The 25854-nt window shown below is 46.6% G+C and overlaps 2 protein-coding genes across 2 annotated transcripts; one reads left to right on the top strand and one right to left on the bottom strand.

The window, feature by feature from the left end:
* Positions 1 to 4806: 4806 nt before the first annotated feature.
* LOC123147739 (RNA-binding KH domain-containing protein RCF3) lies at positions 4807 to 13571 on the top strand. Its single transcript, XM_044567040.1, has 8 exons — positions 4807 to 5741; positions 7376 to 7828; positions 11403 to 11651; positions 12033 to 12257; positions 12566 to 12645; positions 12751 to 12859; positions 12951 to 13077; positions 13176 to 13571. The coding sequence occupies exons 1-8, from the start codon at positions 5004 to 5006 to the stop codon at positions 13199 to 13201; spliced, it is 2007 nt and encodes a 668-aa protein (XP_044422975.1). The 5' UTR covers positions 4807 to 5003; the 3' UTR covers positions 13202 to 13571.
* Positions 13572 to 15308: 1737 nt separating this feature from the next.
* Positions 15309 to 16064, bottom strand: LOC123147738 (eukaryotic translation initiation factor 1A-like). Its single transcript, XM_044567039.1, has one exon. The coding sequence runs from the start codon at positions 15948 to 15950 to the stop codon at positions 15516 to 15518; it is 435 nt and encodes a 144-aa protein (XP_044422974.1). The 5' UTR covers positions 15951 to 16064; the 3' UTR covers positions 15309 to 15515.
* Between the last annotated feature and the right edge of the window lie 9790 nt (positions 16065 to 25854).

Below are 25854 nucleotides of genomic sequence, written 5' to 3'. Positions count from 1 at the left end.
CCAACACAAAGAACTTCAAAGAGTGTCCCAACGTTTCTACCGGAGAGTCAAGACGAAAACGTGTGCCAACCCCTATGCATAAGTTCACAAGGTCACAGAACTCGCATGTTGATCACCAAAACATACATCAAGTGATCACATGAATATCCCATTGTCACCATAGATAAGCTCATGCAAGACATACATCAAGTGTTCTCAAATCCTTAAAGACTCAATCCATAAAATAATTTCCAAGGGAAAAACTCAATCCGTTACAAGAAGATAGAGGGGGAGAAGCATCATAAGATCCAACTATAATAGCAAAGCTCACGGTACATCAACATCATGCCATATCAAGAACACGAGAGAGAGAGAGAGAGAGATCAAACACGTAGCTATTGGTACATATCCTGAGCCCCGAGGGTGAACTACTTCCTCCTCATCATGGAGAGCGCCAGGATGAAGAAGATGGCCACCGATGATGGATCCCCCCTGCGGCAGGGTGCCAAAACAGGGTCCCGATTGGTTTTTGGTGGCTAGAGAGGCTTGCGGCTGCAGCACTATCGATATAGGTTTCTTTTTGGGGTTTTTTGTATTTATAGGATTTTTTGGCATCGGTCTCACATCAGGGGGGGGGTCTCCGAGTCGTCCATGAGGCGGGGGGCGCGCCCAGGGGGTAGGGCGTGCCCTCCACCCTCGTGGCTGGCTCGGGACTCTTCTGACCCAACTATTTTACTCCAGGGCTTCTTTTGGTCCATAAAAATCATCAAAAATTGGCACGTCAATTGGACTCCGTTTGGTATTCCTTTTCTGTAAAACTCAAAAACAAGGAAAATCAGAAACTAGCACTGGGCTCTAGCTTAATAGGTTAGTCCCAAAAATCATATAAAATAGCATATAAAACATCTAAGATTGACAATATAATAGCATGGAACAATCAAAAATTATAGATACGTTGGAGACGTATCACCGAACTAGTGCACCTATACAATTTACCATTGTTTTTGGTGTGTTGGGGACACAAGAGACTCTTTGTTATTTGGTTGCAGGGTTGTTTGAGAGAGACCATCTTCATCCTATGCCTCCCACGGATTGATAAACCTTAGGTCATCGACTTGAGGGAAAATTTCTACTGTCCTACAAAACTCCGCGCTTGGAGGCCCAACACGAGTCGATAAGAACAAGTTGTGTAGTAGACATCAATGGCCCATGCACCAAAACCTCCTCAGGCCCTATTATCACGAGCTCCTCAGGCTCTGCGGGCTCCGGGACTTCTGGCGCAACCTTGCTGCTTGGGGTGGTATGGGCCTTCTTGGGAAATCTGAAGACATTCAAGACATACTCGGTTCAGTCCCAGAGAAAAACTTCTTCAACAAAAGAAAAGAAAGACGGAGATAAATTTCAACTTACGACGGCTTTGGCATCGAGAACCATCACTGCCTGGGGCAGACCTCGACTTCTGAATTCGTCGTCGCTGGTGCCTTCTTCCTCGTGGAGCCCCCTGCCTGGGGTCACTGCCTCCAGATCCTGGCACCCCGTCGCGCGACTAGCAGGAACGGCGCAGCGACGACAATGGAGAAGATAAAGATATTGGAGGGGATGGGCTCCGAGCCCTCTTTCCACTCCCTCTCCGAAGATCCTCGTTGGTTTCGCGGCCTCTGGGTTCACCGCTACAGGACTCTAGAGCGTGATCCCGCGGTTAGGCCCTCATGGCCCTGCTGAAAAAGGGCTTTTCCCTCTGCAAGTGATATTGTTGTAGATAATAATGTAATTTGCAATTTAATTGTGTGTAACCCAAGAAGCCAAGGGGAGTGCTCGAGGTTCTCCATGATTAACTAGAGCCAAACTAAGGACAATTGCTCGCAAGGCGAATTACTGTGTGAGGTGTCTAGTGAAGGGACTTGGACTAAGTAATTGGTGGTGATTGTGAGTTGTATTAACCATGTGCTGGAGCATCTTTGTTGCCGTTGAAAAATAAGGAGAGACAAGCATTGTCATTGGGAGTTGTATTTAATACTTACATGCATGCAGTCATAATGATACTCAGTTACTTTCTCCATCCAGTTTTCTTGCATGCATGCGGTGTATTAATGATCCCAGTAAACAAAGAAAAAACTGGATTGCAAACATGTATTAAATTTTACCTTGCTACCTATAATTTAAGTTTGTAGACTTGTATATAAAATGGAGGGAGTACCAATATTTGGCAGCCTTGACATTTTTTTGTAGGTCAGGAAAAAATTGATAACCAATCACTAGCCAACATTGTCAACCTTTTTGCATTGGACTGCTTTTATTCAATATGTCATTTATCTATTGTGATTAGTTAGAAACATCTCATTTATATTAACCAAAGATACAACACGCTATCATCTCTCGCAAGGTGATAGACTTTGAAGCGACGACTCTACTAGAGCAAGGGGTAAAGGCAATGGCAAGCTGAGGGGTAAGAGGGACCAAGCGAAAGATATTGCTTTGTCTTCACGCAAGAAAAGATTAGGGGCAAGGAGACATGGTGATTTTCAAGCATTAAAGAAGCGGGAAAGAATCAATGTTGTTGCCATACAAATTGGAAAACACATGTCATCATAAATAACATGTAACATACATCTGGATGATCCGTATTTTTTTTACTCCATGGCAACACATGATACGGTTATCTAGTCAGTCATAATAACACAAACTACCATCATCAATATTGAAAATGTAAGGTACGTTTCACATACTGTAAAACTCCCCATTTAGGCCTCATTTGGTTTGTAGGATTTTTATAGAATTCTATAGGGTAGGATTTGCAAAGGAAAAAGTCTTTTAAAGCCCTTTGGTTTGTAGGAATGGATTCTTATTCCTATGTAGGATAGAAATTAATCCTTCATATTTTGGAGGAAAAAGAACATTAGCATAGACTCAATGAAAAAAGTCATATCCTATGCATCAAATGACATCTCTTTCTCTGTAGGAATTGACATGCATGGCATCTCACTTTCTATGATTTTCCTATTCCTATAAAATTCCTATCCTATGAATCAAAGAAGGACTTAGGAAAAAATTGTGCTCAATCAATCATTCATTCAACTTTCTTTGACCTCGCCCCCGCGTCGTCTCCTCTGGAGGCGACTCGGGCGGACCCCCGACCCCCGCCGTTGAAGCCCACCCCCTCCTCCCGCTCCTCCCTCGCCGCCGCCGGCACACGTCACTGGGCAAAGCCCGCTGGCAGCTGGCGGCGGTGGGACCAACCCTTTTTATCCGCGCGGGGAGCTCCTGGCGGCTGGCGGCTGCTGGATCTCGCGGTGGTGCGCGGCTTGTCCGGCTAGGCGGGCTCTCGAGTTGCGGCGGCTCGGGGTTTGCCGGTGTTGGCTGCTGGGCGGCCCGTGCGGTGGAGCCGGGCTCGCCCTGGGTTGGTGCGGGCGCGCGTACATCTGGCCCAGATTTGGAGGGTTTGCGTGGCTCCAGATCTGGGCGAGCGACCGCGTCCTACGGCCTCCCTCCCGCCATCCTGCGCTTCTGCATCGGTGGTGCCTGCTGCCGGCTCCGGCTGGTCCAGCTCATGTGAGGGTGGAGGTGGAGGGGGTCCCAGGCTTCATGGCGACGGCTCTTGCGGCCCCTCTTCTCGTGGCGCAGTGGGGGTGCTCCTCTCCCCTCCCAGGGCCTGCTGCGGCGGCCAGAGGTGACTCGGTCTTCGGATTTTGAGGCAAGGCGTTCGTGTTTGGCTCCGGGTGAAAACCTTGCAGAGACCTCGGTCGATGCCGGTGACGCGCGATGCTTTTTGGTGTCATTCTCCTCCCCGTAGGGGCGTTCCTGAGGAGTCCAATTCACCCAAATCCCTCGAGTCTGGGGTCTCCGGACGAAAGTCCATGATCTGGTTTGCTGGATCGGGCGACGACGGCGTCGTGTACGTCGCTACCTTCTTGGAGGCGTCGTCTTGGAGACATTGACTGTGGGTGGTAACCGACGGCTTATGTGGTTGGTTGGCGGTGGTGGGTGGCTGATGGTGGTGGTGGTGCGGCCGGTTTGGGGTCGACGGTGGTTGGAGCCCCTCTTTGGCGGTGTTCTTCTTGTGTTCTTGCTCCTGCGCTCTTTGGTGCGTCTCTGCCTGGCGATGTCAAGCGACTTCGCCGGTGGCACACAGGTGTCGTGGCGTCATCTCGGCCCCTCGTGATCGTTCGACTGCACCCCCGACGCAGGTGGTGTCGTGGCGTTGTGCAGTCTTGGTTGCGTGCTGCCTTCGAGTGCGTCGACGGTACAGTGTCATGGGTTTGTCTGCTTGGCGATGCCGACTTTGCCTGCGGTACACAGGCGCCGTGGTGTCGTCTCATCCTCGCGTGACCGTTCGAATGCACCCCCGACGTAGGTGGTGTCGTGGCGTTGTGCAGTCTTGGTTGCGTGATGCCTCCGATTGCGTCGATGGTGCAGTGCCTTGGCTTGGTCTCGGCTGGCCAATGCCGTTCGATCTCACTGGTGGTGCTCTGTGTTGTGTCGGGGCGTGTTTTCCCTCTTTGTCCTCCCCTGTCTATTTGTTGTGGCGTGTGCTGTTTTCGCTTTATCTCTTCTCCTTCTGTGCCCCCCTGTAATTCCGGTTCGCTTGAACCCATCCTGCAAAAGGCTGCGAAGCCTTATAGGCAATTTGAATACAATTCAGGTGGGGGAGTTCTCTCCCTCCCCAGTGACCTTCAAAAAAAAAGGACTTAGTGATCTGTATGCTACCGATGATGTTCTTTGTAGTGCCTTGACAAGTTGATTGAATAGAACAAAGTTTCTACAAGAAAAGAAAAATATCACTAAATTTATATACTATAATAGTACAGCGAGCTTGTGTAGGGAATCCGGATGTCTGGATCCGACCGCGCACCGCCCCCATCCTCTGCTTCCCATGGCGCGTTCCCTGTCAGCCAACTCCCCTCCCTTCCCCAACCTCTCTAAACCCTAATAAATCCGAATCGCATCGCATCGCGTCGATCCAACGGGATTCAAATCAAATCGAACGAGAACAGAAAAACGAACGCGAAGCTCCTGGAATCCCAGCAATGGATCGCTCCCGCTCGAAGCGCGGGTACCACTACGACCAGGACTCGCCGCCGCCCCGCTCCAAGCCCCGATTCGACCGCCGCGGCGGGGGCGGCGGCCCGAACCCTAACGCCAACTACCACCGCCGCGGACCCCCCGGGGGCGGCGGCGGCGCCTCCGACCGCCGCGGCGGCTTCCTTCCCCCGGACGCCGCACCGCCCCCTCTCCCGCCCCCGCCGCCGCCCGCTTCCTCCGCGGCGGCGGGGGGCGGGGGTCCCGGCCAGACCACCTCCTTCCGCATCCTGTGCCCGGAGTCCAAGACCTACGGCTTCCCCGCCAGCTTCATTAACAACGCCCAGGATGACAGTGGCGCGATCATCACTATCCACCCGCCCTTCCCCGGGGACCCTGTCCGCGTCATCGAGACGGCCGACGGCGTCCCACGCGAGGCGGATGGCCGCCCGCCGATGTTCTCGCCGGCGCAGGAGGCGCTCCTCATGGTGCACCGGCGGATCCTGGAGACGCAGCCTGACGACGGCGATGAGGACGGCGAGTACGGGCCCAGGGGCAAGGACGCCAGGGACCGCGGTAAGGTGACCACCCGGCTCATCGTGCCGCGGCAGCATGTGGGATGCCTGCTTGGCAAGGGTGGCAAGATCATCGAGCAGATGAGGTCCGAGACCAAGACGCACATCAGGATCCTGCCTCGCGAGCAGAACATGCCGCGATGTGTATCGTTGTCGGAGGAGGTCGTGCAGGTATGGTGCCTGCTACAATGTTGTAAAAATATTTCAATTCTTCTTCTGATAAGAGATCATCAACATTGGTATTTTGATTGGATATAACATTGGTATTAGCACTGCACCATTCTATCTAAACTATTATAGCTGAACTAAAGAAAAGGATACAAATGTGGGTTAACAATTATGTTAAGTGTTGGAGAAGACTTGGACCGGAGACAAATCAAACATATGAATGTTCAACTGCTCTTTAAGTTAGTGGGTAATGCCTCATACTGTGTACCTTGAGATTTATGTAGCTTTTAGTGCCATGGCTGCCCTTCCATTGAGAAGTATGGTGGCGGCCCGAACCCTAACGCCAACTACTTCTGGCGGCGTTCCATGCGAGGAGGCGCGGGAAGTAAGCCAGTGCACAAGTTTTGGCATCCTTGTTTTCAAGTACTTGAGACTGAAGAGATATCAATCAAGATTCTGACCGCGCAAAAAAATAAATCAAGATTCAGTTTCATAGTTGGTCGGGGTGCTATTCTCATTGGAGATAAGTTGTTCATGTATTTGTCCAAGGGCATTGCCGCATTGAATCACTCAGGAGAAAATCATCATGTGGGGGTTGTTCATGTCTTTTTCCATGGGCATTGCCGCATTGAATCACTCAGGAGAAAACCATCATGTGGGGAGATAAAACAAGGAGAAACTTGTGTGCAATCATGTTGTTCTGCTACGAACCATTCTCATCTTCTATGTACAGTGAAATTGCAGTGGTATGGGGATAATCACCGGCTTAGTACAGGGAAAGAGTGAATTCATTCATTTCCTATACGAGCCTGAATATTCCTCTTATGTAAGCAATATAAGAAGCACAATACCAAACACAAATCAAACAAATGAATTTTCAACTCCTCTCATAAGTCAGTGGGTGAATGTGTCATCTGCTATGTGCCTCGAAATTAGGTTTTCATAGTGACCTTTAACATTTTTGTTTCTAGCTCTCACAATTCCATTGAGTGACCACCCATTCGCAAGACGTGTCCTGCTCAAGAATTGTTGTAGGCCGGTAGCTATGCATTCATTCTGGATCCTTTTCTGCTTGTTTAAACTTATAATGCTGGCTTAAACATGACACACCCGCCCACTAACTGTTCCATTCTGAATCCTTACACGTCAACTTTAAATAAGTGACTCTAGTCTGCTGGTTGCTTGGTGGAGGACTATCTGTACATCATATATTTCTTAATGCCATCAACTTATTGTCTTCTCCAAAGCAGGAGCGGCCAAATTCTGCCCTTCTTTGCAGAGTAGGATTCTCTCTCCCTGTGGCGGGGGATGCGTCCCGTGAACTTGTGTGGATGGCATCTAGGCCAGGTTTTGTTTGGTGGCATCGGTTGTAATGCCTGTCTTGCGATTGTTTGTGGTCTTGTCTTGAGTGGCCGTGTGTTTGGCCTAGTTTTAGTCTTGTACAATTGAACTCTTATCAATCTATCAATGCATCGAGGCACAACCTTTGTATTTTCTCGAGAGAAAAACACCATATTGAGATTATGATTGTGATTTTAGTTGCATGGCAGGATGAATTACATTTTTGGTTCCCGGTCTTTCTTTTCACCGTAAGTTACCATTGTCATGTGTATTATTCTCATGATATTTTATTACAGGTTGTTGGAGAAGGAAATTGTGTTAAAAAGGCTGTAGCGATTATCTCTGACCGTTTAAAGGAAAGCTTACACCGTGATCGTGGTCCCTTTCTTCGTGGACGAAATTCACCCGAGCATCGTATTTCTCAGGCTGATGAATACCTGGGTGGTGGTCAGCAGATGCCTGCATTTGAAGAACCTTATCCCCGATTTGATCAAATTAGAAATAATGGTAGCATGGAGCCACCAGGATATGAGTTTGATTCAAATGGTAGCAAGTTCAATGAACATCCAGAGATTCCATTCGATGAAATCATATTTCGAATCCTTTGCCCGAATGACAAGGCTAGCAGTTTGGTTGGATCACGAGATGGAATAATAGATATGTTACAGGCTGAAGTTGGTGTTGATGTTAGGCTTACTGATCTTATTGCTGGATCTGACGAAAGGACTCTAATCATTACATCAAGAGAGGTAAATGGCACTACTTATTTCCCTCTAATTTATCACCCTACGTATTGTTCTGAAATTTGAATGCTTAATGAGGTGTTTTCGTATACTACCCATGCTACTAGACACCACATGTGGTAGTTACATCATCTCATACTGGTTTTTTTTTTTGAACTTACATCATCTCATACTGGTTTGTTTGTGTAAGTACCTAAAAGATACCGAGATAATGTCGCCGTGGAAAGGTGAAACTTGAAGTAGCATTTTTGAACATATCAGCCGATAGTTCACTTGGATCATTCTGGCCAGGGCTGTAACGGCCAGTGCACTGGCCAGGGTCAGCCTGACATAAGAATTTAGGTTAGGCTTAAGTTAGGACATAAGTTTTTTTACTTTAAAAGAGTGAGTTTGCATCATATCTCTAGTTCAATCTGTTAGGCGTTCCCTTTATTATAATGGTATGTTAAACGGCAATTCAAAAGTTATCTCCAATCTTCCTCCTCTCTTGGTCAAACCCTCTGAATAGCACTCTGTCCTTGGCTCAACCGCTGAAACATCACCAACCTGCGTCCTAATCTCAGGGCACTGGACCTCGGCCGGGACATCCAACAGAACCTGTTGTGTTAAAAACTGGCACATTTTTTCCAGGCAGAGAAGTTACAACTCTATCAACATATGGACTTGGTTTGATCACTCTAGAAGTGAACACATTGGCATTCTTTTAATCCTGACAAAAAAGATCTGTGCTAAACTGCTAGATTCTTAAACTTTGTTGATATCATGATGATAAATATCTTCAAAACTATATTCTATGGTGCTTTCGCACTAAAAATGACTTGAAAACAACCATGTTCATCCAATCCTAAACTGCCAGTGGAATTTTGCACTCAATATATCTTCTGATATTCAATGCACCATTGCCAAATGGGTATCAGGGTATGATCCTGGTATCTCCTGAAACAACACAATTTCACTTTGCTTGCTAGAAAACATTTTAGAGGTGTGGAAAGCTGTTGGATCATTACTCCCTTGCTTTTAGAAAATGCAAGATTTAATCAAAGATCTCAAGATATTATGGAACAGAATTTCTGGATATTTTGGGAAATAAATTCATGGAATAGGCCTTAGCCAAGTGTTAACACATGACATCCTCAGATCAACCCACCATGATAAGTGAACATGTCAACTTCAGAGCTACATAACACCATGTAATATTCTTTCTCCTTTTTTTAACCGGGCTACTCCCCTTTCCATTAATTTTCATAACGGAAGTACACAGTTCCACGGATAGAGATAACAGGAAGGAGCAGAGAGGGGAAGTAGCGAGCTCGGGCATCGTCAGGAAACCCACTATCCATGCCTGCAATCAGAATATAGATTATGGGGAAAAAACCTGACAACACCATAGCAATGTCTAGACTAGAAAGAAGTACTGATAGAAATACAGATCCAAAGGCCGAACTGGCAAATACAAGACAAGAGCAGGAACTAAAACAGCCACAGCATCATCCATCCAAATCCAACATGGGCAGCGCGAACAAAAGACCACCAGCCATCACTTAATCTGCCTTGTTGGTGATTCACCTCGTCGTGGGGTACCATGCACAGCTGCATCATCTAATATTCTTTCGCCTATCTCTGCCTAAAGTGATTTATAGTAATGCTGGAACAGAATGCATGATTATGAACTTAAAATTTTACATCATTTTGGACCCGTGTAACTATTAGTTCTTTTGTTATATATATGTACAATTATGAGATTACAAGGTTTTGAGAATTATTACTTTCACAACCATTGTCTTTTCAAATTGCTGGGCAAGTGGGTGTAAACTAACAATGATCAGATGTCAAAGAACTGAACTAGCATACTTACAGAAGCAGTATCTCTCTTGGACTGGCGGAAGTAAATTGTTTCATGGTTCACGATAAGGCTGTACTATATTATCACTATGTGTTGAAGTCTACGTAAGGAAATTTGCATAGTTCCATTATACTTGTTGTTCGTTTTGATGCACATTAATAATAATTAAATGAAGTGAAAAATCCTTTCGGTGTGTGTTAGTTAATTAGTACTTCACATTTCAGTTGGACTAAGCAGGTTTTGTGGTTAAATTACTCCTGCGCAACACAACATGTTCAATTCTCATACACAGCTAGTAGCTAGCTAGCTGATCAAAAGTAACGTTGCTAATTGGGAATTACCTTGCTTGAATATTCTTTTACTTTTTAGTTATTACCTGGTGAGAGTTCGAGGGTCAGCTATTAGTCAATTCATGTAATTCGTGTTTTCCACCAGTCATGGGAGTTGAGAAGTCGTTTAGTTTAAGCCATACTATGATATGTTAGCTAATTAGGTTGTTCAATTATCTATTGGCGGCTGCTACCCATCAACAGGCTGATAACTTGCAGTTATCAGCTGCCTTATCTGCCGTTAGATACGCTTAATCAAGGTTGTCAGTTCCTCCCTCACATCACAGTATGCTCGTAGCCCCCGCAGCATCTTTTGCAACACAAACAAGAACCGCTCCATCGCAGAAGACGTCATCATAGATCCTGCGAGTGGCAATTGTCGGCGGCGGCATGTAGCACAGCCAGTGTCGCAGTGGAGCTGCAATGAAACATCGCCGGTGGTCGCCGCTGCTGCGATAGAGCCGGTGCCGCGGTGGAGCTGCAATGCAACATCGCCGGGGGGTCGTCGCTGCTGCGATGGAGCATCGTTGGGGCGCCGACAGCACTGGCAGCGCCGGCGAGGGCTGCGTTGCGGCACCAGCAGCCGACGACCATCGCGTCACATCACCGGCAACCACCACGGGCCGCATAGCAGTGCAACGCCAGCGAGGGCTGCATTGCAGCGCCGGCGGCCGACAACGAGCGCCGTGTCGCAGCACCGCGGAACGCTGCATCACAGCGCCGGCAACTGTCGACGGGTGCAGCATCGCAGCATCGAAGCATCTCTGCAGCATCGGGAGTTTTTCATCACAACGTTCGACGTGTTGTGTTTCAACATGGCCGCCGTCTTCGCATCGTATATTTTTATAGCAGCGTGGGCAGCAAAGCTCACAGGGAGAAGAACGAGAGGTTAGAGACGAAGAAAGTGGATCACGTTTTGGAGAGAAGAAGAATGGGTGGCTCACACTCGCGGAAGATAAGGAGATAACTTTGGGTGGTTGGTGAGTAACGCGAGTTGCGCGAGAAACGAGCACCGCACGGCTGAGTCGATCGGACGCGTCGAGACACGGTTTATGGCAACCAAAAATCAGTCGATTGGTTTTAAACGTTTTCCTTATCTATTATGTTGCCAATCTTCAGAGCTGCGGCGCGACTCGAATTGAAGAAAAAGGCACCTCGTATCTTTGCCTAATGGTCACAACAGTATCTGCTTGCGTGTAACCTTAGTTTGGCCTTCTGTCGTGTATAATCTCTGTTCATTTTGAATACTCAAGGTTATTTTCGTTGAAGTGTTTTGTGCTTGCATGGATGTAAGGGAATGCCTGACAGTTTGCATCAACCATCATCTGTAACTGAAATGTGGGGGATCGCTTGTTTCCCTCATGGCTTTCATTTCAATATTCTTAACGTGTCCTTTTTGTATATATAGGGCCCAGACCATGAGCTTTTTCCAGCTCAAGAAGCATTGCTGCACATCCAAACCTTTATCGTGGATCTTGGCCCTGACAAGGATAACATTATCACAACGAGGTTACTTGTCCCTTCAAGTGAAATTGCTTGCTTTGAGGGGAGGGATGGATCATTATCTGAGATACAGAGACAAACTAGCGCAAATATACAGATATTACCAAGAGAAGAACTTCCTTCTTGCGCCCTGGAATCTGATGAGCTCATACAGGTTGGTATTCATGGGCAGTGCACATTCACTTCTGCTATATTTGAGAATTTAACCAGGTAGCGTGGATCCATGTGCAAACACCTGCATGGTTGTATATAAATGTATTTTTTTTAGTGCATGTCAATTATTTGGGAGGGATTGACTTTATCTGTCAATAAGTTAAGAGTGAACTTTGCTGAAATACAGCTGGATTTTGTTGTTCTTTGTTTTTTGAACCAAGCTGGAATTGGTCTGTTTTTTACTTGCTTCTTGCTTATGAGGAATTATGAAGCTTGATGCTAATATTGTCTGTTTCATCCTTGAATGTAAAATTTATAATACTTGAGCTTGAAAGTTCATTGGCCATTTATTAGTGAGGCTCACCACATTATGTTTTTACAGATTGTAGGAGAGATTCGAGCTGCTCGGAATGCTCTCATGCAAGTAACTTCAAAACTACGAAGTTACATATACCGTGAGATGTCTGCTCCTATCCAAATGGGCAGCCTTAATGTACATGGATCCATTTCTCCAGCAAAAGGCTCACCTCGACTATATGCTGGAAATGACCTTCCAATGCCTATCTACCAACAAGCACCACAAATGGCAACTTCGTGGCACTCAAAGGTATCTCTGAACTCATGCAACAAATGATGATTTCCCTTTAAGTACTTGTACCCCTGATGTCTCTTCTTTGCTACTGTATGAATCTCCCGTCTTTCAGTTATGGCTATATTCTATCTGCGTCGCATTCTTAATGGCAGAGCAAAACAGTTACCTAAATAACTAATAATCATAGGGAACTTTTGTGCTATATGATGTGAATATTTGTACTGTGTGCAATAGCTAGTGTGCGTATTCCTCTTCTAGTTTTTTCCTATGCCTGCATTCTGATGATCATGTGTGGATCATACATATGAAATTTTCAATTGCAGGATAGTGGACTTAGTGCAAGTGGATCGTTTGAGCAAGGGAGCAGCATTAATGATGATATAAGACAAACTAATACAAAGCGGTAAGTTTTTTTTTGTTGCTAATTTACAAAGCGGCAAGTCAGTATCATCGTTGTCAGTTTCTCTGCTTTGTTGATTCATGACCACCTTACTTTTCTGCCCATCAGATTTGCTGTCCCCCTAGTGACTAGAAGCACATTAGAAGTTGTCATACCCCAGAGTGCAGTTGCAAGCCTCAGCATGAGAGCTGGAAGCAAGCTTGCCCAAATAAGCGAGGTGCTGTATATCCTGAATATTTTATAAGCAAATTAAAGACGGATATGATAGATCTACACCATTCTCACTTTCCAAACTCTGTCGGTAACAGATGTCTGGTGCGTCCGTCACGCTCGCTGAAGATAGGCCTGGAGTCATGGAAAAGGTTGTTAGAATATCCGGTACCCCCGAGCAGGCTGACAAAGCTCAGAGCTTGCTCCAGGGGTTCATACTTAGCAGTGAGTGTCTCTCACCCCTTCCCTCTCTCTCAGATCATTCATTCATCATCTGCGCTGTGAATTACGTACCTAACGCTTGTCCCCTTTCCACTGCCCAGTCCAAGACGACATTCCTTCGGGCTAATGGAGCCATTGCCACGTCTTCCCGTCGCATGCTTAATAGGCGCCGATTGTCTAATTCTTGTTTCCAGGAATCGCCTGTGTACTTTAGATGGAATGCACTCCAGTTGTATGCAACTACCCTGATGAAGCCCTGTGTCTTTATTGTAAAGTGTTCGTGTATGATATTCTCTGATCTTTACCTATTCAAGCTGTTATGTTGTATTACAAATGTACTTCGTTTTTTTCACATTAAGTAGCCTAAGAAACACGGTGGAGATTGTTTCTACACCTCTTTCGATTTGTACGACTACATCCTTCCGCTGATGCTAACAATTGTAGATTGGGTGCTTTCGTCGTCCAATGTAACCTGAGATAGGTACCTTCTATGTCCACGCATGTGTTAATGGTATGGAAAATATTTCTAACTGCTGGTTGATTGCACGTATGATATTCTGGAAGGTGGAAGCAGCGCAAATCGTGTTAAAAGTGCTTGATAGAACTAGACAGGTTCTCAGATATCTATTCGATTCACCGCATTTGCCTAGCAGGTCAGGTCGAACTAAAACCAGGACAAGAATTATGGAACGAAGGGAGTACCTGCGAAGCACTGGTTTGTGTTAATCCTTTGATAGGCTATCAATGATTTCTGCCTGGAGCTTAATGACGGCATTACCTCCATGTTTATATGTATTCACAAGCACAATGATTTTTTCACGTTATTAATAAACTAACAAAGACAACGTTCGGATCATAAACATTTACGGACAACATTGGAACAAGGTTTGATCGTATCCAAATGCAAATACATTAACCACCTATTTTTAACTCAGCCCTCCTATGGCCATGCCCTTGTCGCTACAAGGACTGAAATGCTCCTCTGTTTAATTTTGTAAGTCGTTTAACACTGGAATTAACTGTTTTAGATGCTGTTTTAAATGTCTAAAACAACTTACAAAAATGAACGGAGAGAGTAGTTATACTCAAGCAACCAGACCTCAAATCATTAGCCAATCCAACCGTACAACCATAATTGTGAACTGAACGCACCTCAGCTGGTTAGTTTTCTTATGATGGAACCAGCACATTAAGATTCAAGTAGTGACTTCGTCAATCATAAGATGGCCGGATTCTGTACTATGTTAAAAAAATAGAAAACACAATTACAAACAAATAGTAATACAGTCTTGTTAAAGCACATCTAGATGTGCCATAAGTATTGCACATCTAAGTTCTATATTATTGATCTTGCGCTGAGATTCGTGTGGATATTTTTTTTTTTTCTGTGCTTGATTCACTCACTTAGATGTGCAATAACTAGAACACATCTAGATGTGCCCTAAATACACCCATAGTAATATGTAGTTATCTTGTGCTCCCTGAACCAAGTAGTAATGGATTGTTCTTTCGATATGCACAAAAATCCCCTTTTAACTTCAATTTACCAGGTTAATAACATTAAGCCTGGACGGAGGATGCTACTTTTGAGTGAAACAGCCAATCCAACCGCACAACTGGCAGAAAGAACGCAGGGGAGGCATAAAAATAGTGTAACTTGATCATCGTCGCATAATGGCACCAGTAAGTTAGAATTTGTCCCCTGAACTTCAATCAGTAAACAGAACATCAAATGTCCTTGTCACTGTTTTGATAGACACCGTCTCTTTATGGACACTGCCTAGGGTTAAATTAGACTAGAAATAGCAAATCCAACTGCACAAAGAACAAGAGGTAGACTTAAGCAGCATGATCATCGTCAAACAATGGAATCAGCAACAGGATAGTCATAACTAAGTTATCCATTGTTTCCTGCCGATCCTCCTCTTTTGCCTCTGGCAATCCGTGGGCAAATTAGCAGAAAGAACACAAAGCATAGAACTAGTAACATGATCATCAAATGATGCCATCAGAAACATTATACTATCATAAGTTCCAATTTTTGTCCCTTGAACTTAAACCAGTAGACAGAACATAATTGTTATTCTTTTGAAGAGGACAAAGAACCAAGTGTTCCTCAATTTATACATACAAGGTAGATAAAGGACGCTAATGTGCAATCAGATTAGTAAGCTCCCGCAAGATCCCAAACTACGGCAAACCAATCAAGGAGTATAACATCACAAGCCACAATATTAACACCATAATAATAATCATCCCATGGCTTGTTGCAAACAATAATAATACGACGAACACGATAATCCAACAATTATTTAGGCACCTCAAGTCACAACGATTTCTCGTTACCAAATCCATCAATCCACAACAGCCCACCGACCGACACAGACGCTATTAGAACAGAATAGAACACAAAGTATAGGCGAGGGAGGAGGAAAAAAGGCTTAGATCTTGTCGATGTCCTCGTCCTCGAACTGGATGTAGTCGCTGTCGCCCTCGCCCTCCTCGGGGCCGTCGACGTCAACGCCCTCGTTGAGGCGGAGCGTGTCGGGGAGCTCCCCGTAGGCCTTGAGTAGGCGGGCCTCGTCGTTCATGTACTTGAGGATGACGTCGGCCTTGTCGTCCTGGTAGTCGCGGAGGCCGACGAGGACGATGTCCCCGGCGGCGATCCAGACCTTCTTGTGCATCTTGCCCCGGATGTGGCAGAGGCGCTTGGTGCCGTCGACGCAGATGGCCTCGCAGCGCCCGTTGCCGAGCATCCGCGTCACCTGCGCGTACTCCTGGCCGTCCTCCTTGAACACCAGCTCGCGCTTGTCGTCGTCGGCCTCGTTCTTGCCCCGCTTGCGGTTCTTGCCTCCCTTACCCTTGTTCTTCGGCATGGCTGGCTGGCTGGGGTGGGTGGGGCGGGCTCTGGTTTGGGTCGCGGCGACGGAGCTGGACGAAACCCTCGGTTTTAGATCGAGATGGGGAGCGGTGGCGGTGCGGTCTGCGGTTTCTGGGCTCGGGTTGGGCTTGCGGGTCGGAATATATAGGTGGAGGGGGGCGGGGGGCGATGAGGGGAGGCGTGGAGGAGTCCTGGCCGCCGGATTTAGGGTTGGGAGGGATGGAAGGTTGGGATTCGGCTCTAGGGTGCCGTGTACAGGTGGGCCTCTGGAGAGGGGAGGGGTTCGTGGGTGGACAGGGCGGGATAGGATAGGACGCGAGGACTCTGGGAAGTGGGGATCGACGGGGAAAGGGCTTCCTTGATTATTCGCGGATTGGGATTCTGGAACTTGGAATCCAATCCTCCGTTTGGTTGAGTAGTGCTCAAGGAATCCAGCCTTCTTTTCGATTTTGGAATAAGATTCTAACCCCTGTTGAATAGCAAAAGAGAACTGCTAGAACAGGAAAGGCAAACGGATCCATGTACTGTACGTGTTACCATGTGGCAAAAGTCCACGCTGATGGAGGAAGCCGTCTAATAGTTGACCAGGTCCGCGTACCTAGGTGTGCAAATCCGTAGTAGTTGACCAAGTCCACGTACCTAGTGTGCAAATCATTTTAGGGTAAGTTTCAAATAGAATGATACCTCTGTATATCACTCTGAGTTATGTTGCTTCCACATCTGAGTTTTATCTTCACACTTGCCAATATTCATATCTGGGTTTCAAACGTAATGATGGACCGAAGTGACACGATCATCGTCGTTACCGTCACGCACGACCCGCGGCCTTGCCGATGACCTCCTCGGGTGGCGGTGAGGGAGAGGAGGAGGGGAAGGTGAAACGATCGATACGGTCCACTAGACGGGGTGAACAGGAGGTTGCAAACTTTAAGCTTAATTATAGATTTAGGGATTTGCGGAGAAAGAAGGTTCTATAAAAATGCAAACACAACCTATATCACAAGCAAGTTCGAAGGAATGTGACTTGTACAACAGTATAATCAGCAAGTACACAAGTATACAAATGCAAAGTAAAGTGCAGGGAAAGAGTAACCACAAGTGAGTCGAGCACGTGTATTTTATCCACGAGTTCACACTACCTTGAGAAAGTGCTAGTCTCCGTTGGAGCAGTGTCGGTGCCAAGGCTCCGAAACGTCACCAAGTGGCTCACTGTATTCTCCTCGAGCCGCTCCAATGGATGAGTCTCAAATCACTTGGAATTGGTCTTGAAGATGACCACCACACCTTTATATACGTCTCTGGGCCACACCACAAGCGAAGAAGCTTTTAAAGGAACCATAATTGACGAGGAGCCTAAGCTCCAAGAGTAACAAGTTTTTGATGAAGAAATCTTGTTGGGAACACGAATTGGTTTAGTCAAGTTGTTGATCGGGCTTTGCTCCCTCAGTCCTCAAAGTATGAAAGTGTTTGGGTGGAGGGATTGAGGGGCTGTTTGGTTCTAGGCCTAACCATGCCACACTTTGCCATGCAATATTTCCACAATTGCCTAAGGTTAGTTCTTCAAAATGAGAGCCACAAGTTGGCAAACCTAAGGGAATCTTGCCACACTTTTTGAGTGTATGTGATGTGGGACCTTAGTGTGGCTTGCCTAAGGTGTGGCTTGAACCAAACACCCACTCAAGTTGGTCAAACTTGCCTAACCTAAGGTGTGGCAACCTCAGGCAAACTTAGTCTCAAACCAAACAGCCCCTGAGAGATAAGAGCAAAAGGTCTAGGGTTGGAGGTGGAAGAAGGGTGCCCCTCACAAGATGATCGTTGCCTCACGACAGATTCTGTGCGCATGGGGTGTCCAGAAACTTTGGGCACATCCATCAGGGCACTGGGGGTATAAACATGAAGAATGAAGACCTCTTTTTTGCTGCTAGGTGTTGGAAGGCTACTGTTTATGTTAGGGTGTTCTCGCACCGTCACTCGACAACCTTGACCCTCTTGATACCACGATTGTCCTACAACTCAATAAAACCGAAACAAAAAGTTTCGATTCGCTAGACACTATGCCTTTGATAATGCTATTTTGAAGTGAGGAGTCAACCATATCCACAATAAATATGGGAGGAATCAATGACATGAGATAAAAACGAAACTAGAGGAAACCCTAGTTGTCTCTTGTGTCAGCTGAATGAACAATGTGGGGCTCTCTCAGGGTGATTTTTGATTCTCGATTATTTTGTTTATGCTATAAACAAGAGCGAGAAAATGAAAGGGTGCGAGGGAGGGATGGACTGGCTCTTGTTACGACTGTTAGGAGATAGGTGCTTATTCTTTTTTAAATGGACACTTACGTTGAAAGAGCATGGTGCCCCCATGTATGGTTTTGGTAATTGATGACAATCTCCATGGAAAAATAGTTGCCATGAGTTATATTTGAAGGGTTTGTCCATAGGCTTTTCTTGAAGACCATTTGTTGGTTTCAATATTTTAAGGAGAAGATAAGCTTCAAGGTTGATCAAGACTAAGTCAAAGAATGAATCAAGTTGATCAACACAGAAAGCGTAGAAGATGTACCGAGTGGGATAAAGTGATCCGATGGTAAGGTAAGCATTGTCCATTACGCTTTGTGTACTAACCCATGGTCTACATAAGTGTTCTTTGTGGGGTTAGGTGTTTCATGGGCGTGCATCAAAGGGAAGATGTCGTATAACCCATGGAGGATGAGATCAAGTGGTGATCGTCATCAAGGTTTCGTTGTGCAAGTTCAAGTGGAGCATCACGAAGAGATCACGTGCTTGAAGCCTACCATCCATTATGGTCACAATGGACTTGTGAAGATGTGCCGAAGAGAGGCTCACCAATAGTGGAGTATGGGGGAGCAATCCACTAGTCTTGATCGGCCGTGCACAATCAAAAAAGGTGGTCCAACTTGAGGAGGGCAAGATCGTGATCATCTAACTCTTGCCATTTCCGGCGCTAAGTTATTTTATTTCTCCGCCGTTGGGTTTTTGTCTCCGTGTGTTGTTGTCTTTGTCATGCATCTCATATCATGTCATCATGTGCATTGCATTCGCATACGTGTTCGTCTCATGCATTCGAGCATTTTCCCCGTTGTCCGTTTTGTATTCCGGCGCTCCTTTGTCCTCCGGTGGTCCTTTCTACCTCTTTTCGTGTGTGGGGGTTAAACATTTCCGGATTAGACTGAGACTTGCCATGCGGACTTGGTTTACTACCGGTAGACCGCCTGTTAAGTTTCGTGCCATTTGGATTTCGTTTGATACTCCAACGGTTAACCGAGGGACCGAAAAGGCCTCGTGTGTGTTGCAGCCCAACACCCTTCCAATTTGGCCCAAAACCCACCAAAAACCCCTCCATCGTCTAGATCGTTCGATCACGATCGCGTGGCCGAAAACTGCACCTCATTTGGAGCTTCCTAGCTCCCTCTACCTCTATATATAGGTCCCTTCCCCGAATCCGGACGAAACCCTAGTCTCCCCCTCTCCTCGCGCGCCGGACACAAGAACCACCGACGGACATGTCTGTTTTCCCCTCGCCGCCGCCACGTGTCACCGTCTGATTCGTCCGCCCGGGCGCCCACATCGCCGCCGACCCCGCGGGCACGTGAGCCCGTGCGGGGCCCTCCCGGCTCGGCTCCTCCCGCCGCCCGCACCTACCGGGCGAGCCGCCCGCGCCGCCCGCCGGCGTCCTTCGCCCTTGGCCGCGCCGCCGCGGATCCCGGCTCCGGAGACCTCCGCCGCAGCTACCCAGCTCGCCGCGCCGCCCGGCGGCCTGCAGCCGCCTTGTCGCTGACCCGACGCGCTCCGGCGACCGCGCCGCGCCGGCGTCGCCTCCTCACCGCCCCGACGTCCTTTTCCTCCGGCCAAGCTTCGGCGTCCTCCGGCGAACAGGGCTACTCCGGCGACTTCGGCGACGAACATCGTGAACCTGCCGCTACAGTGCTCGATCTGAGATCCAGATCCACCTCTCGGTTGACCCCAAACCCTAATTCCAACATGTTTTTTTGCAATCTTTGGCATGCCATAACTCCCTCATCGTAGCTCCGATTCGTGCGTGTAGCACATCAAAATGTTCGTCTCGACGAGTACATCATTTCATCTCATTGCATCATTTTCATTTGAGCTTATCTTGATGCCCGAAATGCTGTTGGAAGAGGGATATGTGATGAATTTGTCAGATCTGTTTCAGCAAATGGCCTTTTGTCATTTTGCCATGATTAATGTGTGCATGCTATGATCCTGAGCTCTACATGTGTTTTGTTATATGCCATGCCATCTTTACAGGGGTGTATGACATGTATTTTTGTGATATTTGTGGTGACTAGCACAAGCGTGCAAAGTAGCGTAATCGTTGATGCTGATTTCAGGGACTTAGAATTTCACTAAGTCCTTGTCCTGATTTTGTTGCTATGCCATATGTGCATGTTGTTTCCTAGTGATCCGTGCCTCTTTTGAGGATGATCAGTAAGGATGTTTTGTTAACATTATGGTGCTCTATCCATTCATGTCTTTGTTTGCATTTATGGAGCACCCTAGCTTGAGTCAATCGAGCTCTACTTTTGCTATAAAATGATCCTGGCAGATTGTTGACATGTTTAGCGATTTTGCCGAGGATGTTGCTATTGATTCGTGCATGCTATGATGTTGTTCTTGCCATGTCTAGCTCCTATGCCATGTCTTCTAGATGGGTGCATGCTTAGTTTGTTATGCCATGCTCTGTAGTGAGTGCATCGAGCTCGTAAACATGCCTACTCGTTGACTGATTTGCATGCTCCAGTTTTTCACTAAGTCTGAATCTGTTTATGTTTTTGCCATGTTCACATGCTTGCAATTGTATTTTCTGATCCCTTTTGGCTCAAGGTCACTACGGGACTTTTGTTAACTGCTTTGAGTAGCTTCATGCCATGCCTTACATTGCCATGTTAAGTTCCTGTGGCATATAGTTTTCATGCTCTAAAGTGTGCTTCCTGATGATAAATTCCAGACTTGTGTTAATTTCACTAAGTCTGAAACCTGTTATCATTTGCACTTTTGCCATGCTTGTTTGAACATGTTAATGGATGAATTAGCCGTAGCTCAGTGTTCATCTTTTGTCAAGCTTCATGAGTGGATCCCTGCCATGTATTTTGTTGCCATGTTTGAGTGCTGTAGCATATTTGTCTTGATGCATTTAGTTGGTCACTTGCTGATTATCGCAGACCGGCGCCATATTTGTTTTGCTTGCCATTTCCAAACCGTGCATCTGATTCCGGTGATCTTTATATCGATTTCAACCGAAATCACCTCACCTTTCCAGTGGCACTCTTGGATTTCCAAGTTGAGGCCAGGTTCAATCATTCCTTGTCAAATCTTGCATATGCATCACATACCGCATCCCGCATATCATACCATGTTTGCATCATGTTGTTTGAGCATTGCACGTGGTTGATTGTGTTCCTTTTGCTTGTTGTTCTTGTTTGGGTAGAGCCGGGAGACGAGTTCGTGAACGAGGAGCCCATTGAGTTCGCTTATGAGGATCAAGTCAACTCTGACAACTTTGCAGGCAAGATGACCATACCCTCGAAATCACTTCTATCTTTGCTTGCTAGATGCTCGCTCTTTTGCTATGCCTATGCTACGATACCTACCACTTGCTTATCATGCCTCCCATATTTCCATGTCAAACCTCTAACCCACCATGTCCTAGCAAACCGTTGTTTGGCTATGTTACCGCTTTGCTCAGCCCCTCTTATAGCGTTGCTAGTTGCAGGTGAAGATTGGAGATCGTTCCTTGTTGGAACATTGTTTATTGTTGGGATATCACCATATTATCTTGTTTATCTTAATGCATCTATATACTTGGTAAAGGGTGGAAGGCTCGGCCTTTTGCCTAGTGTTTTGTTCCACTCTTGCCGCCCTAGTTTCCGTCATATCGGTGTTATGTTCCCGGATTTTGCGTTCCTTACACGGTTGGGTTATAATGGGAACCCCTTGACAGTTCGCCTTGAATAAAACTCCTCCAGCAATGCCCAACCTTGGTTTTTACCATTTGCCACCTAGCCTCTTTTTCCCTTGGGTTTCCGGAGCCCGAGGGTCATCTTTATTTAAACCCCCCCGGGCCAGTGCTCCTCTGAGTGTTGGTCCAAACTAGAGCCCCTTGCAGCGCCACCTCGGGGAAACTCGAGGGCTGGTTTTAGTTGTACGGATTGCTTATCTGAGTGTGCCCTGAGAACGAGATATGTGCAGCTCCTATCGGGATTTGTCGGCACATTCGGGCGGTGTTGCTGGACTTGTTTTACCATTGTCGAGGATGTCTTGTAACCGGGATGCCGAGTCTGATCGGATTGTCTTGGGAGAAGGAATATCCTTCGTTGACCGTGAGAGCTTGTGATGGGCTAAGTTGGGACTCCCCTGCAGGGATTTGAACTTTCGGAAGCCGTGCCCGCGGTTATGGGCAGATGGGAATTTTCTAATGTCCGGTTGTAGATAACATGAACTTAAAGTAATTAAAATGAATCAACCGCGTGTGTAACCGTGATGGTCTCTTCTCGGCGGAGTCCGGGAAGTGAACACGGTGTTGGAGTAATGCTTGACGTAGGTTGTTCTAGGATCACTTCTTGATCATAGTTGTTCGACCGTGCTTTTGCCTTCTCTTCTCGCTCTCTTTTGCGATAGGTTAGCCACCATATATGCTAGTCGCTTGCTGCAGCTCCACATCATACCTTGCCTTACCTATAAGCTTAAATAGTCTTGATCGCGAGGGTGCGAGATTGCTGAGTCCCCGTGACTCACAATTTACTTCCAAACCAGATGCAGGGACCGATGATACCGTTCCAGACGATGCGCTTGAGCTCAAGTGGGAGTACGATGAAGACTCTCGTCGTTACTATGTGTCTTTCCCAGATGATCAGTAGTGGTGCCCAGTTGGGGCGATCGGGGACCGTGTCGCATGTGGGGGTTGATCTTTATTTTGGTACCGTAGTCGGACCATGAGTGTATTGGATGATTGTAATGTTATTCATGTATTTGTGTGACGTGGCGAGTGTAAGCCAACTATGTATCTTTTCCCCTTTATTTATTTACATGGGTTGTTGTGAAGATTACCTTACTTGCGACATTGCTTTCAATGCGGTTATGCCTCTAAGTCGTGCTTCGACACGTAGGAGATATAGCCGCATCGAGGGCGTTACAAGTTGGTAATCAGAGCCTTCCCCGACCTTAGGAGCCCCCTGCTTGATCGAATCGTTGGCGTTGTTGAGTCTAGAAAAATGTTTTGAGTCATTTAGGAATTATATATCGGAGAGTTTAGGAATTCTTTTTACTCCCCAGTCCCTTCATCGCTCTGGTGAGGCATCCTGACGTAGAGTTTTGACTCTTCTCTTCTCAAATTTCACTAAAAAATTTAGGATCACGCGGGTATCTTGGAATCGTTCCGATCGATTTGTGACGAGAACATTGTTCTTGGTGCCTCCTGTCATTTAGGGGTTGTGGCAGTGTCCCGGGGAGTTGAGCTCCGAGGTGTTGTCGTCACAATTTTATCGTTGAGATTCTGGAATACCTGAGTTTCGCCGACATCGAAAATCTCTTTTATGCAGTTGTTGGTGAGATAACCTCGACGCCACCCAGTACTGGGGCGGGAGTTCGGGAGTATTGCCATAACTTGTATAACGGATGCTTTTCGAAGGTTGGGGTAGATGATTTCTTAAGGTTTCTCGGTTATGTGTTGAAGGATGGATACAGCTGGATGTAGGATTTGCTAGATTTGGGTGAGATATTATGCTTCCCCTGTATCCCCAACACCTGATTGCATAACCGGAAAGGTTCGGGAGTTTCATAGGTGGGAATTCTTGTAGCTCTAGTTCTTCTTCCGCGGATATTTGGTTTGGGATTGGGTAATCCTCACCAAGTATTTGTTCTTGTCCGTACCTTTTTGGTTTTGTTCTTCTACCTCAATTCTAAGTGGCTTCTCAATTTATGGAAATGTGACCATTTCAATTGGAATGCATTCGTTCATTTTGTTCGGATGTGAAGACTTTATGTTGCAATTTCAACCCGTTTGATTCAGCTTCAATAGTTGTTTGTCAAGTTGCTAACGGATGTCAACCTCTTCAGGATGGCTCCTCCAACGCGCACGACTCCGAATCCTGATCCGCCACCACCACCTCCACCTCCGGAGGCATGGCAAGCTGTGATGGCCGCTACCAATGCAAACACGCAGCTGATCATGCAACTTCTTCAAGAGCGCAACCAAGGGAACCAGGGCCATGGCAACAATCAGAATCAGTTTGCTACACTCAACCAGTTCCTTGCTAACCAGCCAAAGACCTTCAACAATTGTGTCGAGGCAACAGACGCTGATGATTGGCTCGTGGACATATGCAAGCATTTCGAGTGCAGTAACGTCAGGCCTGAGGACTTTGTCAAGTTTGCCTCCTTCCAACTCAAAGACCAAGCTGCAGAATGGTTTCAGCAGTACAAAGATTCCAGAGGAGGCCGTGTGATTACCTGGGATGAATTCCGTCAAGACTTCAAAGCTCATCATATTCCTCAGAGTGTGGTTGAGAGCAAGCGTGAGGAATTCCGCAACCTGAAGCAAGGCACTATGTCTGTTTACCAGTACAACATCATGTTTCAGAAGCTCGCCCGTTTTTCTAAGCAAGACGTCCCTGACGAGAAGAGCATGATATACCAGTTCAGGGGTGGTCTCAGAGAAGAACTCCAGCTAGCTCTCGTCCTTTTGAGCCCAAGAAGTACGATGAGTTTTACAACATGGCAATGAAGCAAGAGACTGCTCAACTGAAGTGTGATGCTTCCAAGAAGCGAGTCAGAGATGCAACTCCTTCTTCCTCAACTCAAGTGGCTAAGCAGCAAAAGTATTGGCTTCCTCCTCCTCTGTTCCGTCAGCCTTATCAGCAGAAGAGCAAAGGTGGCAGTGGATCTTCCCACCCACCCAACCCTGGCTTTCAGAACAAGACTTCGTCTCAAGCTCCAAGATCAAGTGCTCCGTATCACCATCCACTCTCGAAGGGCACGTGCAACAAGTGCCAATAGAAGGGTCATTATGCCAACAAATGCTTCAATCAGAGGCGTCTTCCTCCTCCTCCTCCTGTGAGATCGACAAGTACAGCAGTGGTCAAGCATAACCCCAAGTATGCCAAGGTCAACATGGTGAATGCAGCTCAGGCAGAGGACTCGTTAGATGTCATCATGGGTAACCTTCCTGTTAACGATGTTCCTGCAAAAGTTCTTTTTGACTCTGGTGCATCGCATTCTTTCATGCCATTCCCATTTGCACAGGAGAACAATTTTGGTACTAAGGCATTACCTAAAGCATTGCAAGTTGTTTCTCCGGCTAAGCGTTTGAGTTCTAGCATGATGGTTCCGGATATTTCTATCATGATGGGTGATTTCAAGTTTCTGGCTTCTCCAATGGTCCTTGGTAACTCGGACATTGATCTTATTCTTGGAATGGACTGGCTTTCTAAGCACAAGGCTCAGCTTGATTGTGTCGCCAGGAAGATTCAATTGACTCATTCGTCTGAGGATGTAATTGTCTTTGCCGCTCGGGATAATACCATCCTTCTGTTTTCTCTCAATGAGAAGGGTGAACTGGATGCCATCTCTCAAATTCTGGTCGTTTGCGAATATCAAGACGTTTTCCAGAAGAGCTTCCAGGAATGCCTCCGCACCGGCCAGTTGAATTTGTCATCGATCTTGAGCCTGGCACGGAACCTGATTGCAAACGTCCTTACAAGCTTGGACCTGAAGAGTTGAAGGAGCTGAAGAAGCAACTCGATATTCAAGAGCAAATGGGTCTCATCCGACCTAGTTCTTCTCCGTGGGGTTGTGGAGTTCTTTTTGTGAAGAAGAAGGATGGAACGGACCGACTCTGTGTTGACTACCGTCCATTGA

Source organism: Triticum aestivum, chromosome 7A (genome assembly GCF_018294505.1).
Source record: "Triticum aestivum cultivar Chinese Spring chromosome 7A, IWGSC CS RefSeq v2.1, whole genome shotgun sequence".
Classification (NCBI taxonomy): domain Eukaryota; kingdom Viridiplantae; phylum Streptophyta; class Magnoliopsida; order Poales; family Poaceae; genus Triticum; species Triticum aestivum.
Note: the sequence above shows the minus strand (reverse complement) of the source record. Positions and strands in the feature narration are given on the sequence as shown.